This window comes from Ranitomeya variabilis, chromosome 1 (genome assembly GCF_051348905.1).
Source record: "Ranitomeya variabilis isolate aRanVar5 chromosome 1, aRanVar5.hap1, whole genome shotgun sequence".
Classification (NCBI taxonomy): Eukaryota; Metazoa; Chordata; class Amphibia; order Anura; family Dendrobatidae; genus Ranitomeya; species Ranitomeya variabilis.
Genome location: NC_135232.1, coordinates 64,071,629 through 64,089,549, shown reverse-complemented (window position 1 = coordinate 64,089,549; position 17,921 = coordinate 64,071,629). Strand labels below are relative to the sequence as shown.

The window sequence follows — 17,921 nt, the reverse complement described above, 5'->3', positions numbered from 1 at the left end:
ACACATGGGAATGGATACCTCATTGTCATTAAAGAGGGGGAAGGATTCCTCCTCTGAGGCAGAGGATAAGGGTAGTGGGAAAAAGAAAGCCATCTAACTCAATCACCAATGATGGCGGAACCCACTCCGTTGACGCTGGCGTCCATTAATGTCGCCAGCATAAAGTCAAATACAGCTAGATTTGCGGTCTTTGATTTTCTCAGCCGGGTTGAAGCTGACATTTTCTTTTTGCAAGAGACCAGGCTGCCAAACATGGCAGATGTGTTTAAAGCTATGAGGGAGTGGAGACTCGGGCCCTCCTATTGGTCTCTTGCGGCTGAGCCGTATAGCGGAGTGGCGGTCCTTTTTACCACACCGGTGGAATGCCGACGGGTTATTGAGTTAGAAATGGGGAGGTGCCTGATCTTAGATGTCCTCATGAAGGGACAAGAGCTCCGGCTCATCAACATCTATGGTCCCCAATCTAAGTGGGACCGGAAGTGTCTCTTTATGAGGATCAAGCCCTACCTTTTTACAAGTCGGCAGGTTGTCTTTGGAGGGGACTTCAATGCTGTCACGAGGCCCCGAGATAGAGGAGGTTCCAGAGACAAGCTGACTTATGATAGCGTCGTCCTTAATAGTATAGCTAGTGAGGCTCGCCTGGTGGATGTCCACATTCGGCACACCCCAGGCCACGAGGGGTTCACCTATCATAGAGGTAACTGTAGGTCCAGAATAGATAGGTTTTATTTAAAGGAGGAAGCTGTCTCTTCAGCAGTGTCTGTTCTCCGACCACTGTTTAATTTTGTTTTCTCTGAATGTTACAGAGACCCTCCGGATGGGAAGAGGCTTTTGGAGGCTCAATTCCTCTCTCTTGGAAGAAGCAGAGATAAGACAGTCCTTTGAGGATTTTCTTCAGAGCCAGGTACCCTTACTGGATCTTTGTAGTAGTAAGTCAGAGTGGTGGGAGATGTTCAAGGAAAGGGTGGCGAGATTCTTCCGCCAGCTCTCGAGCCTCAGGAATCTGAGCAGGTACCGCCTGTATCAGGGTCTGAGGAGGAAACTCGAACATCTTGTCTCAACTGGAGGTAGCCGCGAGGAGATCTCCAGAGTGAAATCTTTGCTTATGAGGTGTCAGTACGATAGACACGCATCTTTGGTTTTTGAGAGGGATTACGGGAAGTACCGCTCGCCCGACCCTTACAGAAACTGCAAGATGTCAGTGAATAGTAAAGTAGTTACAGGACTGGTCGACACTACGGGGTCCCTGAGATCAGGGATCCTGGAGGTTGTCAGATCCTTCTACTCGCACCTCTTGGGGAAGAGGGATCTTGATTGGGATGAGATGTCGGCTTTCCTGGCTGAAGCCGTCCCCGAACCAGGGGTAGACCCCTCTCTTGACAGTTTGACAGAAATGATCAGGGAAGAGGAAGTTCAGTTGGCGATTGAAGGGCTTGCCCCAAAAAAATCACCTGGTCCAGATGGCTTAACATCTGAATTCTATAAGACCTTTAAGGAGGTTTTGGTTCCCCTCTTGACTGAGGTATTCAATGAGTGTCTTTCCTCGGGCACTCTGCTGAAGTCAATGAGGAGGTCTGCTCTGATCATCTTGTCAAAGGGTAAGGACCCATCTTGCATTGAGAATTGGCATCCCATAGCGCTTCTCAATGCAGACAGGAAGGTTCTGGCAAAGGTGCTGTTTAATCGGCTGGTGAAATTTGCACCCCGACTCCTTTCGGAGGCCCATCATTGCTCTGTTCCAGGCCGTAGCACATTTAGTGCTGTGCTCTGTGTCCGAGAGGCAGTGGAGCAGGGTAGGGCTGGTCACTGGAAGGGGTACATGCTGTCACTGGACCAGGCAAAAGCGTTTGATCGGGTTAATCACGAGTACCTGTGGTCCGTCCTTCTGAGATATGGCCTGCCGGGGGGGGGTTGTTGATTGGCTTAAGACCTTGTACAGTGGGGCAGAGAGTTTCCCGCTTGTGAATGGTTGGATTGGCAGCTCTTTTGAGGTTGGGTCCGGTGTTCGCCAGGGTTGTCCCTTGAGCCCTCTGCTGTACGTGTTTGCGATTGACCCTCTTGTTAGGAGGGTGGAGCGTGGACCGTTGGCCGGCATCGGGATGGACCAGGCAGCACCGGAGGCCACTCTGAGGGTGGTGGCGTATGCCGATGATGTCACCGTGTTTGTTTCCTCTCACGAGGAGGCAGGGTGGCTGATGTCAGAGGTAGATCGCTACTCGGAGGCATCCGGGTCCAAGATCAACCGGGATAAGTGTGAGAGTCTCTGGCTGGGAGGAGGAGATCCTGGTTTTGATCTCCCGGACACCCTTCCAGGACCCAAAATCTCTGCAAAAATCCTTGGCATCGAATTTGGCCAGGGGGATTACCCCCAAAAAAATTGGGACAGCAGGCTAGAGATCGCCACTCAGAAGGTGAACCAATGGAAGGGTTGGTCTTTGACCCTAAGGGAAAGGGTAAACCTGATCAAAACTTACCTGCTCCCTTTACTGATTTATCTGGGCAGTGTGTGCATCTTGCCGGAATCTCTCTGGACTCGGGTCTACAGTTTGTTCTTCCAACTGTTATGGGGGAATAGACTGAACCTGGTCAAGAGGGAGGTTACTTACCGTACGAGGAGACTAGGAGGGTTGGGTATGGTCAACCCTGTGGTATTCCTTGTGGATACCTTCATTAAGATCAATATTGCAAACCTCTGGAAAGAGAGGGCTCCTCCGTGGGTATTCTCCTGTAGGGGATGGTTTCAGCCTTTCTTCCAGGAATGGGAGACAGGAGGGCAAGTGAAGGATCTTCGCACACCGCATGGACATCTTCCGGCTTACGCTACCTTGGTTCTGAAGGTAATTCGTCGGTGGGGTCTGGGAATGTGGGAGATCAGGACTCTGCCAAGGAAACTCCTTGACAATAGGGTTCTGTTGACCCATTTCCAGAGGCCTCTGGCGCTCAGGGACTGCCCAACTCGGGATCTTGGGGTGGGTTTACATCTTTTGAATTCTATCCGGATCCCCTCGAAGTTTTGGGACTTGGCTTGGCGCTGCTTCCATGGGAAACTGTGTGTGAGGGACAATCTGAAGTGTAGGAGCTCTGAGGACAGGAATTGTCCTCGGGAGCATTGTGGTACCTTGCTGGAAAGCATCGACCACTTCCTGCTTCATTGTCCCTTCAACACAGAGGTGTACAACAGGGTGGGCGCCTTCATTGGCTGGTCTCGGCTGGCCGGTCTCTCCTATGCGGAATGGGCCTATGGAGCATTCGGAGACCTTGGTGGTCGGGACCGTTGCACCTTATTTCTAGTTAGCGCAGTGGTTAGGTATCACACGTGGAACGCACGGTGCTTAGTATCGACGCAACGAAAAATCCTCCCCGTGGATGATGTGTTTAGGACCATACTCGGTGACCTGGTGAAGGTGCGCTCTCTGGAGTATGGGAGACTGGGCGCACGGAGGGCCGCTCTCCTCTGGAGGGGCTTTTCTTTTAGTGTGCCCTAGTCTGGTCATCTCCTTTCCTGGTGGTGGGCTGCTGCTGACACTGTAGATTTTTGTTTTGTTTGATCATTATACAGTGATGTAGGGCTGCAGGCGCCAAACTTGGGCTTCGTGAGTTGTGATTATTGTGGGGTGTGCTGCTGTATTTATTGTATATGGGGATATAGATTTGGGTGTAGGTGTTAGGTTGGGTGGTGGGAAAGGGGGGGAGGTGGGTTTATCTTGTGGGACTATGGGACACTGGGTTGTTTGGGGGAAAACTGGCACTGCCTGATCTGGCCTATGGACGTTGGACATGGACTGAGGCATGAGACGCAGGACCAGCTCTCAGGTCAGTGCGGGGGGTTGGGAATGGAGGATAGCTTAGTATTGTATATATTTGTTTAATTTGTAGTTATTTTATTTAAAACTGAAAAAAAAAAAAAAAGAGAAAAAAATTTATGTATATAGTTTTTGTTTGCCATTGTTTATTTTATTTGTTATTATTATTTTGTTTGGTGACCGGACCAGAAGGTCAAAGTAGTTATTCTGTATATACTGTATAATATGTGAGAGAGGAGAGAATGAGCGGCTGGACCAGTGTTCAGTATACTGATTATTTTTTTTCTGGCTGATATTTGTTTTGTTTCTGTTATTATTATTGTTATGTTTTTCATTTTTATAATAAAAAAACTACAGGATCAGTACAGGATCAGTAATGTATATACACAGTGACTGCACCAGCAGAATAGTGAGTGCGGCTCTGGGGTATAATACAGGATGTAACTCAGGATCAGTAATGTAATGTATGCACACAGTGACTGCACCAGCAGAATAGTGAGTGCAGCTCTGGGGTATAATACAGGATCAGTACAGGATCAGTAATGTAATGTATGTACACAGTGACTGCACCAGCAGAATGAGTGCAGCTCTGGGGTAAGATACAGGATGTAACTCAGGATCAGTAATGTAATGTATGTACACAGTGACTCTGGAGTATAATATAATGTATGTATAAAACTTTTTTGTAGACTATTCTATGTATAAACTCTAAACTGCTGACAAAAGGTGAAGCGGCCTTTTATAGTAACACAGTGACATCTTGCAGAGCAGACTGGGTTATATACTTGGTGAGAACACCGATTTTATATATTTTCTATCACCAGTAAAGAGTAAGTGAAATGTTTCTGTGCTGAGAAGTTCACTGTTTCCCGTCCTCTCATGGCTCCCATCTCCGGCTCGTTGTCAGGAGCGTTACGGATGCATTACCAGGTCTTCTGTGCGTCGCCTCTGTTCCATTTCTAGGTTCTCGGTGAGATGTGCCGGCGACGCTTCTGTGCCCTGGACTCTCCCCGGGGATCAACGAACCACAGAATCTTAGAAGAAATGATAGACAGGAGCTTATACCGATATGTAAGACTTTCTCTCAGCCGGAGTCCATTCAGCTACAAAATGTTCTGTATCAAGCTGTTTGCTACAAAACTTATGGTTCTTTCACCTTGTTTTGCTCAGCACTCCAGTACCACTATACAGGGTAGCATTTCTGGCTATTTTAATTACCTGCATATTTTTTTTTTAAGCAAAAAAGTGTTTTTCCCTGTGCCAAATAATGTTCTGTGTATGAGTTTCCAGGAGGCGTAGGGGAAAAGGACATAACAATGAGGCTATTTTCATAGTACGAATACGGACTGAGACATCCAAACTGGTCATGGGTCTCCTGTCTTGAGCTCGGCATTTGTGAGCCTGATGAGTTTGGGTCTGGAGACCAGCAGCAGGTCCATACTTTAATCATAGATGACGAGGGGCCCCGATGTTATACACCAGGGCAAAGAAGGGGGAGCAATGGGACTGACTGAGTATTAATGATTAAGATAAAGGATCTAGATCAGTGTTTCTCAACTCCAGTCCTCAAGACCCACCAACAGGTCATGTTTTCAGAATTTCCTTAGTATTGCACAGGTGTTAATTTCATCACCTTCTCAAGCAATAATTCCATCACCTATGCAAAACTAAGGAAATCCTGAAAACATGACCTGTTGTGGGGTCTTGAGGACTGGAGTTGAGAAACACTGATCTAGATAATGGAACTGAAGGTAAACTAATCAAATTTGCAGAGGATGCAAAGCTAGGAGGCATAGCTAACACTAGAAAAGGTAGAGAAAGGATTCAGAAGGATCTAGATAAGCTTGAACAATGGGCAGTGACTAATAGAATGGTACTTAACATGGAGCAATGCAAGATTTTACATCTAGGAAAGAAAAACAAAAATTACCTCTATAAAATGGGGGGGAATAGAACTAAGCAACAACACGTGTGAAAAAAACTTGCGTATACTAATAGATCACAGACTGCACATGAGTCAACAGTGTAATGCAGCACCAAATAAGGCAAACACAGTTCTAGGATGTATTAAGAGAAGCATACTCTAGATCTAGATCACGTGAAGTAATTATCCCCCTCTACTCCTCCTTGGTCAGGTCTCATCTGGAATACTGTGTCCAGTTCTGGGCAACACATTTTTTAAAAAGACATTGAAAAACTGGCGCAAGTTCAGAGAAGAGCTACAAGGATGGTGAGCAGACTGCAAAGTATGTCCTATGAGAAACGGTTAAAGGATCTGGGAAGGTTTAGCTTGCACATAAGAAGGTTATGAGGCGACTATATAGCAGTGTACAAATATCTGAAGGGCTGTCAGAGTGTAGAGGGATCATCATTATTCTCATTTGCCCATGGAAACACGAAAAGCAATGGAATGAAACTGAACAGGGAGAAGATACAGATTACATATTAGAAAACTTTTTGACAGTGAGGGTGATCAATGAGTGGAACAGGCTGCCACGAGGGGTGGTGAGGTCTGCTTCAATGGAAGTCTTCAAACAGAGGCTGGACAGACATCTGTCTGAGATGGTTTAGTGAATTCTGCATTGAGCAGGGGGTTGGACACGAGGATCCAGGAGGCCCTTTCCAACTCTGACATTCTATTATTCTATGTGTGTCTATTTACTTGTGCAGATGATGGATCTCGTTTTGGCTGCCATGTTCCTTATCCTTCAGCTAATACAATAATTCACACTTGTTGTCGTTGGTAACTTTGCAATTTAATTTTTATTTGCTTTATCTAGAAGTCGGCCACATGTTGAAACCCAGAACAGTGCGATGGCCGTCATGTCCACACCTTTACCTGGCGCTGTCCCGTCAATGAACGGTTCAAGATTCAGGTAGCCGCCTTTTCATACTCTCCTCCTGCACTTCTTCGCTCTTCGGTGGCCTCTGTTCACTTGCCGCACAGATGCCCAATATTTGGGGGTGTATTAGACTGCTTGCTCCTTTCTTGTTACTTTGCAGTGTGTGTGGTACCAGTTGTATCTTTCTGCGTGTGCGATATGGATAAGTTTGGACGACTTGCTGTTCCTTTGTGATATCCATTTTATGACTTGTAATGCATTAATGGGTTCTGCATCTCTTTTATGATGTGCATTTTCACCTGTCGCTTTCATGACCTACTCACATAATCATCCTCTCTTACTTAGGTGCTGAGGGTTCAGTGCAGATACAGGAGATTCTGCTGCCGGTATCTGCACTTGACACAACAAAGATGACAATAAGAGAAGAGAAAAGTAGCAATAAAATGTCCAGATCGTTAGACACCCCTCCGAGAATGAGTCAGAATATATGGGAGGCATATGGCACAGCGTGGTCTTTGCCCTGTTTCTCAAAGATCGCAATAAAACGCGACTGTGTTCAGCCACCAGCTACTAAGCGGTTAAGGCAGTCACTGTGTTCACGCGTAGATGTCTCTCATGGGCTCTTGAGCGTATAAAGATCCTTTACCGCTGGATGAAAGACTGAAATATATATATTTACTTGTCCTTAGTCTTTCAGGCCTCTATTAAAAATTACCATTTCTGTGGTGTCGGTGAGCAAGAAAACGAGTCTCCCGGGGCCTCCTAAAATAAGCTTCTTATCCCCAGTAGGAATAGCAGAACATTCACGGCGGGACGGAGGCAGCTGCTGCTGGAGAGTCATGACAGGGCAGCAGTGAAGCAGAAACGCACCGACTGCCTGTGAATTAGCTGCAGATAATTCCACATTTCACATACTGTCAGGTTAAGGCTGAAGGTTTACTGTGCAAAAGCTGCAGACATGCTGCTGCCAGCGCTCACATGTAGTACCCTGCGCCATGGCCCTGGGGAGCAGATACTGTGCTGCTGCCAGCACTCACATGTATTGTCCTGCACCATGACCCTGGGGAGCAGATACTGTACTGCTGCCAGAGCTCACATGTAGTGCCCTGCACCATGTCTCCTGGGGAGCAGATACTGTGCTGCTGCCAGCGCTCACACATAGTGTCCTGCACCATGGCCCTGGGGATCAGATACTGTGCTGCTACCAGCACCCACATGTAGTGTCCTGCACCATGTCTCCTGGGGAGCAGATACTGTGCTGCTGCCAGCGCTCACATGTATTGTCCTGCACCATGACCCTGGGGAGCAGATACTGTGCTGCTGCCAGCGCTCACACATAGTGTCCTGCACCATGGCCCTGGGGATCAGATACTGTGCTGCTACCAGCACCCACATGTAGTGTCCTGCTCCATGGCTCCTGGGGAGCAGATTGTAGGCTCTGCCAGCGCTCACATGTAGTTTCCTGCACCATGGCTCCTGGGGAGCAGATACTGTGCTGCTGCCAGTACTCACATGTAGTGTCCTGCACCATGTCTCCTGGGGAGCAGATACTGTGCTGCTGCCAGCGCTCACATGTATTGTCCTGCGCCATGGCTCCTGGGGAGCAGATACTGTGCTGCTGCCAGTGCTCACATGTAGTGTCCTGCACCATGACCCTGGGGAGCAGATACTGTGCTGCTGCTAGCACCCACATGTATTGTCCTGCACCATGAACCTGGGGAGCAGATTCTGGGCTCTGCCAGAGCTCATATGTAGTACCCTGCACCATGGCTCCTGGGGAGCAGATACTGTGCTGCTGCCAGCGCTCACACATAGTGTCCTGCACCATGGCCCTGGGGATCAGATACTGTGCTGCTACCAGCACCCACATGTAGTGTCCTGCTCCATGGCTCCTGGGGAGCAGATTGTAGGCTCTGCCAGTGCTCACATGTAGTGTCCTGCACCATGGCTCCTGGGGAGCAGATACTGTGCTGCTGCCAGTGCTCACATGTAGTGTCCTGCACCATGGCTCCTGGGGAGCAGATACTGTGCTGCTGCCAGTGCTCACATGTAGTGTCCTGCACCATGGCTCCTGGGGAGCAGATACTGTGCTGCTGCCAGTGCTCACATGTATTGTCCTGCACCATGACCCTGGGGAGCAGATACTGTGCTGCTGCCAGTGCTCTCATGTAGTGTCCTGCACCATGACCCTGGGGAGCAGACACTGTGCTGCTGCCAGTGCTCACATGTAGTGTCCTGCACCATGTCCCTGGGGAGCAGATACTGTGCTGCTGCCAGCGCTCACATGTAGTACCCTGCACCATGTCCCCTGGGGATCAGATACTGTGCTGCTGCCTGTGCTCACATGTAGTGTCCTGCACCATGTCCCTGGGGAGCAGATACTGTGCTGCTGCCAGCGCTCACATGTATTGTCCTGCGCCATGACCCTGGGGAGCAGATACTGTGCTGCTGGCAGCGCTCACATGTATTGTCCTGCGCCATGGCTCCTGGGGAGCAGATTGTGGGCTCTGCCAGCGCTCACACGTAGTGTCCTGCACCATGGCCCTGGGGAGCAGATACTGTGCTGCTGCCAGCGCTCACATGTAGTGTCCTGCGCCATGTCCCCTGTGGAGCAGATACTGTGCTGCTGCCAGTGCTCACATGTAGTGTCCTGCACCATGACCCTGGGGAGCAGATACTGTGCTGTTGCCAGCACTCACATGTAGTGTCCTGCGCCATGCCTCCTGGGGAGCAGATTGTGGGCTCTGCCAGTGCTCACATGTAGTACCCTGTGCCATGTCCCCTGTGGAGCAGATACTGTGCTGCTGCCAGCGCTCACATGTAGTGTCCTGCACCATGTCTCCTGGGGAGAAGATACTGTGCTGCTGCCAGCGCTCACATGTATTGTCCTGCACCATGTCCCCTGGGGAGCAGATTCTGGGCTCTGCCAGCACCCACATGTATTACCCTGCGCCATGGCTCCTGGGGAGCAGATACTGTGCTGCTGCCAGCGCTCACACGTAGTGCCCTGCACCATGGCTCCTGGGGAGCAGATTCTGGGCTCTGCCAGCACCCACATGTATTACCCTGCGCCATGGCTCCTGGGGAGCAGATACTGTGCTGCTGCCAGCGCTCACACGTAGTGCCCTGCACCATGGCTCCTGGGGAGCAGATTCTGGGCTTTGCCACCTACCATGGAATTATATTTACCATTTTTATTAAAATTTTCATGATTTATATTTTATCATATAATGTTATTTTTTTGCTCTTGGGAGTTGTACATTACTAATGCTCCATTTCTTTTCTTCAACTTGCTTGTGGAGATCTATCCCTGAGCCCTTTTTCTTTTTATCTGTCTTCTTAGTTACTGTTCTGTCCTCACTAAATGAGGCAGGCTCATATGTAGCTATACAGGCAGCTAAACCGCTATACTGGGGTCCAATAAGGAGACTGTGGCTGAGTCTGTGCTTTTATTGAACGTAGTGGTATATTGATGCGGTGAAACTGTAAACAATCATGTACATACAATCAGTGCATGATATAGCAGAAATACATACTACACATGATGTACATTATACATGAACATTTACAAGGCTAGTAACTGAACTAGGCGTACAACTGACTAAGCTAGGCTAATATTAGAGCAGAAATTACCTACAGAAAGCATAAAGACATACCGGCAATGCAGTCGCAAGGGGGATGAAGTGCAAGCGTCTTTCCTTGAAAGCAGACTGAAGGAAGTGAAAGATAATGGAGGGAGATGGAGGCTGAGCTACCATAATGCTTTGCAAAGGGGGAGGAGAATCAGACATGGAAAATATATAAAAAAAAATGAAAATAGAACTGGGAACATGACTCTGACCGCTAGAGGGAGCCAAAGCACTACAGACAAATAAAGGTATGACTATATCAGTTCCTGTATACTGGCTACTGAGAAAACTGCAAATTATGCAAACAGATAATCAGAGGTAACAAATTAGATGGCGGAGACAGAACAGTTACTCTTCCACATTTATGACCTTTTCAGGCTGTACTTCTTGCCTTCATCCCCCTGTTTTTTGAGTTGAACAGGTCCACTTCAAGAGCATTCTGCCAGCCTAATAGGTTCCGGAACAATCTCACTTTTACCAGCATGCTTTGCTCTTTAAATTAACTTGTCTTTTAGTCAGCATTTCTGCTGTGCAGTGTGATAGATAAGAGATCAGAAACAGAGAGGAGCCCTGCTCTCCATGTACAAATGCACAAAATTCCTCCTCCCACTTTTTTTATGGAGACAAAGACCACCCCCTATTTCCCATAATCCTCCTTCTTGCTTTTGCTTCTGTAGATTGATGACATTCATTGCCTGTTGTCATGTGTAAAGTTACTCAAAAGGGGCCACCTAGACCCCAATTAATCAGTCTTTGCTCCTGTTTTTGTTTGCATCAATTCATTATTGTATTTGTCTTTTTTGAAGTCTGTTTTATATGTTCTCCTTTTTTCTGTTTTGTGGGCAGAGTCTTGCAATTCTAGATGTTTTTGTGATTCATTGGTTTTGACTTTAAAAAAAAAAAAAAAGTTTCAAAATTTGGCGCAATTTTGCTCCTACCTCCCCATGGTGTATTTTCGAGTACAAAAAAGAAGCCAGCGCTGCTTATGGTCAGAACGCAATACATAAAGTGCACATATTGATTTCTAACTGTATTTCAAAATGAGACATTTAGCAAACAATTGATCAATTCTTTGAGCCACCCCGCCACGTCACGGCATTCTCATAATGGGGCAGTCCTACTCTACGATTTTTATATTCGCTGTGCCATTACAGCCTCCTAAATGTATTAAAAGCAAGACCACATTAAATGCATTTCTGAATCACTAGCAAACAATTGATCAATTCTTTGAGCCACCCCGCCACGCTTTGCGGGCAGAGTCTTGCAATGCTAGAAGTTTTTGTGATTCATTGGTTTTGACTTTAAAAAAAAAAAGTTTCAAAATTTGGCGCAATTTTGCTCCTACCTCCCCATAGTGTATTTTCAAGTACGCCAAAAATGGCACAATTAGTGGAAAATCAGTTCAAGACAGGATAACAGCCCGTTTATTGACCTTGTGTCAAAGTTCAAGAATCGCAAGCGCCATTTGGATAAATTTTGGGTGAACACCAGCAACTAATAACACAAGACTCTTCTAATAATAAACAAAAAAAAGCACTTTATGAATTGGGGGCCTGGGGCATAGTGTCCGGCACTTTTGTTTGTTTATTTTTATTGGTGATATAACTTGTTTTTTCAATAAATAGATATGAAGATTTTCTATTTATTACCAGGGCTGTGGAGTCGGTTAGGCTGCTTTCACACATCAGTTTTTTTTTGCCGTCCGGCACAATTTGGTAAAATTTGCAAAAAACGGATCCTGCAAAAGTTGCTGCCAGATCTGCTTTTTTCTCATTGAATTGTATTAGCGACGGATGGCCTTACGTTTCTTCCGTGTTTCGCCAGATCCGTCGAAAATTTGTGTTCTGGCGGCCGGAGAAAACAGACATAGTAACGTTTTTTGTGTCTGTCGAAAAAACGGACAGCGACTGATCTGTCGCCATCCGGCGTTTGCTAGAATGGAAGCCTATGGCGCCCTATCCGGCAACTGATTCCGTTTTTTTAATCTGAGCATGCGTTTTTTATTCTGGGGTTTCTCTATCTATCTATCTACCTATCTATCTCTCTCTTCCCCCGGATCAGATTAGTCGGATCCGGCGAAAAAACTGATCCGTCGCATCAGTTTTTCACAATTTGCGACTGATCCGTTGATCCACGACTCTGGACTCCACGACTCTGGACTCCACAGCCCTGTTTATCACATAATCTATCCAACAAGATCAAGTTGTGTGAGTGCAGGGACTTTGTAATTCTTCTGTGTCATCCTTAGGACTAATTCGTACATTCGATTTTTCTACGTTTGAGAAAAACGGATCAAAAAAAAAAAAAAAAAGAAATGGATCAATTTTTTTTATTTTTTAAGCAGTGAGTGGTCAGTGTCATCAGTCTTTCTCGTACTTGGAGAAAATTGGTTTTCTCCACGTTTTCCTTTTCTAAAAGCCTGTGAAAATCAGACCGCACTCAGATGTAATTTAAAAAGAAAAAAAAAAAATTCACGTATCCATAGACTTGCATTGGCAATTTTGATTTGTCTCTCAGGCGAAATTGGACGTGTGAACAGCTGCTTAGACGTTAACAGATACAAATGCTATCTGTGGGGAATAAAAGGTTGACACTCGTAGAGGAAAGCTGGCATCTGAATGAGCCCTCAGCCTGTGTTTGCCAGACTAGTGTGGTTGGTACCAGACACATTGATTACTGATATTTTAAGCTTGCTTCCACAACAGTCTGGTAATAATTGGTTGTGGGAGGGGAGAGGCTCCTGCTGCAGCCAGTTGTCTTACAGCCAGACACAAGGCTTGGGAACTGGCTCATCTCCTGGGACAAATGCATAACATTTATTTCTATATTTCCCAGGTCTAATTGCAATCTAATATATAAAGCTGAATGTGTGTATGTATGTCCGGGATTGGCATCTGAACCGTCGCAGCTACAGCCACAAAATTTTGCACAGTCACACGTCTGGACCCCGAGAGCGTTATAGGCTATGTTGTGAGGTGAAATTTTAACCCCGCGCTTTCCAATTCACCAAACAATTTTGCCCCTATCTACATAATGGGGAAAAAATGAAAGGAAAAGTGTTGGAGGCAAATTGACAGCTGCCAGATGTGAACAAGGGGGACTTAAAGAATGAGAGCGATGGCGCCAAAGAGTATATACTGTACAGTTGCTAAGGTGGGGCCCCGACATGGGATAATCACCACACCACCACGGGGATATGAACACACACACAAAATGCGCCACACACTACCACGTGCTCGAACACATATACCACCCTCACCGCACATTTCACCACACATACACCAACCTCGCCACATAAAAGCCGAAACACAAAAGTCGCCGCTCAAAACTCGCCACGCGCAAAACTCTCCACATGCAAAACTCGCCACACGTGCAAAACTCACCTCATGGAAAACTCGCCACACGCGGAAAAATTGCCACATGCACAAAAGTTGCAACACATGCAAAAGTTGCCTCACACAAAACTTGCACACGCGGAAAAATTGCCACATGCACAAAAGTTGCAACACATGCAAAAGTTGCCTCACACAAAACTTGCACATACTCAAAAGGCACCACACATAAAACTCGCCACGCGCAAAACTCGCCATGCGCAAAACTTGCTGCACACAACTTGCTACACTAACCTGTCACATGCAACTCGACACACAAAAAGTTGCTACACGCATGTCGTCACACAAAACTCATCTCACAAAAGTCGCTACATGCATGTCGCCACACGCAACTCAACACACACAACTTGACACACGAAACTCGCCCTAAAACACACAGAAGTCTGGTATTATCCTTCAAAAATAAAAATCTGATTAATAAGCAGACAAACTACAAGAGTAAAAAATGTACCATATAGGAATCCGGCAGCTGTCAGTCACATGACCAGTCTATTACACTGGTCAACAGCATTTTTGGTGCCAAAGATATTTCATCGAATTTAGGGTATTTTGGGGGTGCTGATTCTGAATATGCTATCAGTTTTGCCAGATTGGCTCAAGTTTTTGACATTTTTGGTATCTTATTTATAGCACTTGTTGGTAAATGCGACGCATCATCTCATTAATTTCTTTGGATTAGTACTTGAACTGAGCAGTTCTCAATATAGTTTTGTGTTAATTAGTGTTCTAAAAGTTTGTTCATAGCTTGATTTTTGCACTAACTTTATGTTGTTGTCTGTTTTCCAGTGAAAAGCATGAACTCATCAAGAAGAAGTTGTCTTAACGATCCAGACTCATTCTGTTACATTTGTGGTGAATACACACTGCCAAAACATAGAAGAAACATAACAGACTTCGTAAAAAAAGTGTATTTTGCCTATTTTGGGGTTATGCTTGGGGACCAAGACAAGTTTTGGGCACCACACATAGTGTGCAAAGCATGTATCGAATTATTACGAAAATGGAGCAAAGGACAAAGAAAAAGCTTCAAATTTGGTGTTCCAATGGTGTGGAGAGAGCCAAAAAATCATCATGATGACTGTTATTTCTGTGCAGTGCAAGTGCAAGGATTCAATAAGCATAAGAAACGAAAATGGGAGTAACATGGAATCTGCAAGAAGGCCTGTCCCTCATTGTGAAGATGTGCCTGTACCTGTGTTTACCATAAATAACAGTCATCATGATGATTTCTTGGCTCTCTCCACACCATTGGAACACCAAATTTGAAGCTTTTTCTTTGTCCTTTGCTCCATTTTCGTAATAATTCGATACATGCTTTGCACACTATGTGTGGTGCCCAAAACTTGTCTTGGTCCCCAAGCATAACCCCAAAATAGGCAAAATACACTTTTTTTACGAAGTCTGTTATGTTTCTTCTATGTTTTGGCAGTGTGTATTCACCACAAATGTAACAGAATGAGTCTGGATCGTTAAGACAACTTCTTCTTGATGAGTTCATGCTTTTCACTGGAAAACAGACAACAACATAAAGTTAGTGCAAAAATCAAGCTATGAACAAACTTTTAGAACACTAATTAACACAAAACTATATTGAGAACTGCTCAGTTCAAGTACTAATCCAAAGAAATTAATGAGATGATGCGTCGCATTTACCAACAAGTGCTATAAATAAGATACCAAAAATCTCAAAAACTTGAGCCAATCTGGCAAAACTGATGACATATTCAGAATCAGCACCCCAAAAATACCCCAAATTCATTAAAATATTTTGGACACCAGAAAAAAAATTTTTTTTTGTTGACCTGTGTTATGTGTATGTGTGAGCTAATATATACTGCCAGGGGGTGGGCTTACTGTTGGCTGGGATTTATCAGGCTTGCCAATTTAGCTTACAAATACTGAGGTAAAAATACTGACCAAATAACGTGTGAACGAGGTCTAATACAGGAGGAGATGACATACAGATATATACTATATACAGGAGGAGATGACACACAGGTATATACTATTTACAGGGGAGATGACACAGGTATATACTATATGCAGGAGGAGATGACACACAGATATATACTATATACAGGAGAGATGACACACAGGTATATACTATATAGAGGAGGAGATGACATACAGGTACATACTACATACAGCAGGAGATGACATACAGGTATATACTATATACAGAAGGAGATGACACACAGGTATATACTATATACAGGAGCAGATTACCTACAGGTATATACTATATACAGGAGGAGATGACATACAGGTATATGCTATGTATAGGAGGAGATGACATACAGGTATATACTATATACAGGAGGAGATGACACACAGATATATACTATATATAGGTGAGATGACACACAGGTATATACTATATACAGGAGGAGATGACACACAGGTATATACTATTTACAGGGGAGATGACACACAGATATATACTATATACAGGAGAGATGACACACAGGTATATACTATATAGAGGAGGAGATGACATACAGGTACATACTACATACAGCAGGAGATGACATACAGGTATATACTATATACAGGAGGAGATGACACACAGGTATATACTATATACAGGAGCAGATTACCTACAGGTATATAGTATATACATGAGGAGATGACATACAGGTATATGCTATGTATAGGAGGAGATGACATACAGGTATATACTATATACAGGAGGAGATGACACAGATATATACTATATATAGGTGAGATGACACACAGGTATATACTATATACAGGAGGAGATTACATACAGGTATATACTATATATAGGAGGAGATGACATACAGGTATATACTATATACAGGGGAGATGACACACAGCAGGTATATACTATATACAGGGGAGATGACATACAGGTATATACTATATACAGGAGATGACATACAGGTGTATACTATATATAAGGGAGATGACAAACATGTATATACTGAGGTGAAAATGAGGTGTGAGGTGAAAATGAAAAGGTGTGAGTGCAAAATGAGAGGAGTGAGGGAAAATAGTGGAGTGATCGGAAAATGACAGATGTGAGGTCGAAATGACAAGTGTTAGGGGGAATGAGAGGAGTGAGGGGGAAAATAAGAGGAGTGAGGGGGAAAATGAGAGGTGTGAGGGAGAAAATGAGAAATGTGAGGGGGAAAATGAAAGATGTGATGGGGAAAATGAGAAAAGTGAGGTGCTATAACTAACCACAGATATTTACTATGCCCAGGCAACGCCGGGCTCTTCAGCTAGTATAATATAAAATAGTCCTAGGTGAAGGGATGAATAGGTTTTAAGGAGTTTGTGTGTCCACTATATCCCTGTAATAGGTGCAGGGATTTTCTCCTCTTCCCGGTGTTCGGCATGCTCCTTGTACTTTCCTTCTTCGCCCTTTATAAACAGACGATGTTCAGAGTTAAATAATCCGCAGAGCTTATTTACACTTAAAAATCTATCGCCCTCGCGAGTCGCCAAGTGATTAATAGGGCTAACATTTAAGAGATAAATATCCGTATACACAGCAACATTACAGTGCATCCATTAAGTATCCAGCACATACGTACATGGTTCCACCAGCAGACTCCTGATTTCTGCCTTTGTCAGATCTCGGGGACTGTGACAAGAGACCTCATTAGAGCTGGTGCATATGTTGGAGAGAAGAAAAAAAAAGCCATCTCCGAGGCTGGATTTCTAAAAAGGCAATTTTTCATCATTGCCCGACTAAAAATGTTGATTATAGTAGTAATTGTGTGAAGAGGGACAAACGATGGATCTCTTAAGCTCCTAGCGCGGTGTGACCTGCATCGCAATCAGGGTTTGTGCCGCAGGGCTGTGTAATTGGGGCCCCCCATAAAGGAGAGAGATGGAGGAATATTTTTGTTCCAGTTTTGCTTAATGTGAAGCTGCGAAGTACATCTCAATGATACATTTTCTAGTGATCTCCATCCTGGGACGTTCCAGCTTTTTTTTTTTTTTTTTTGGGGGGGGGGGGGCGGGGCAAGACGGCAACTCCTGGAATGACTGATCACACATGCTGGGAGTCGTAGTTTTGCAGTAGTCCCATATGACGGCCCAGCACTCTTGCAGAAATGTTTCGGCAATGCCTTGCGTTTTAACTTGCTAACTTGAGACAACCCCTGTATCTCCCTTACTTGGGGTAGGCGATATCCTGCTGGGACCCCCACTGATTCTGAGGCTAGCCTTACACATTGGATTGCTGTTGGCTGATCGTTCGGCCCACATCAATCTCAGCCACAG

At 45.2% G+C, this 17,921-nt stretch overlaps 1 protein-coding gene across 4 annotated transcripts in view; it reads left to right on the top strand.

Moving 5' to 3' along the window:
- Positions 1-17,921, top strand: part of KIAA1328 (KIAA1328 ortholog) — a 158,974-nt gene that overhangs the window by 98,608 nt on the left and 42,445 nt on the right. For all 4 annotated transcript variants that reach the window (XM_077284165.1, XM_077284181.1, XM_077284189.1 and 1 more), the window contains one exon: positions 6,584-6,679. In XM_077284165.1, the coding sequence (XP_077140280.1) occupies positions 6,584-6,679 (96 nt within the window). The remainder of the gene's footprint in view (positions 1-6,583; positions 6,680-17,921) is intronic.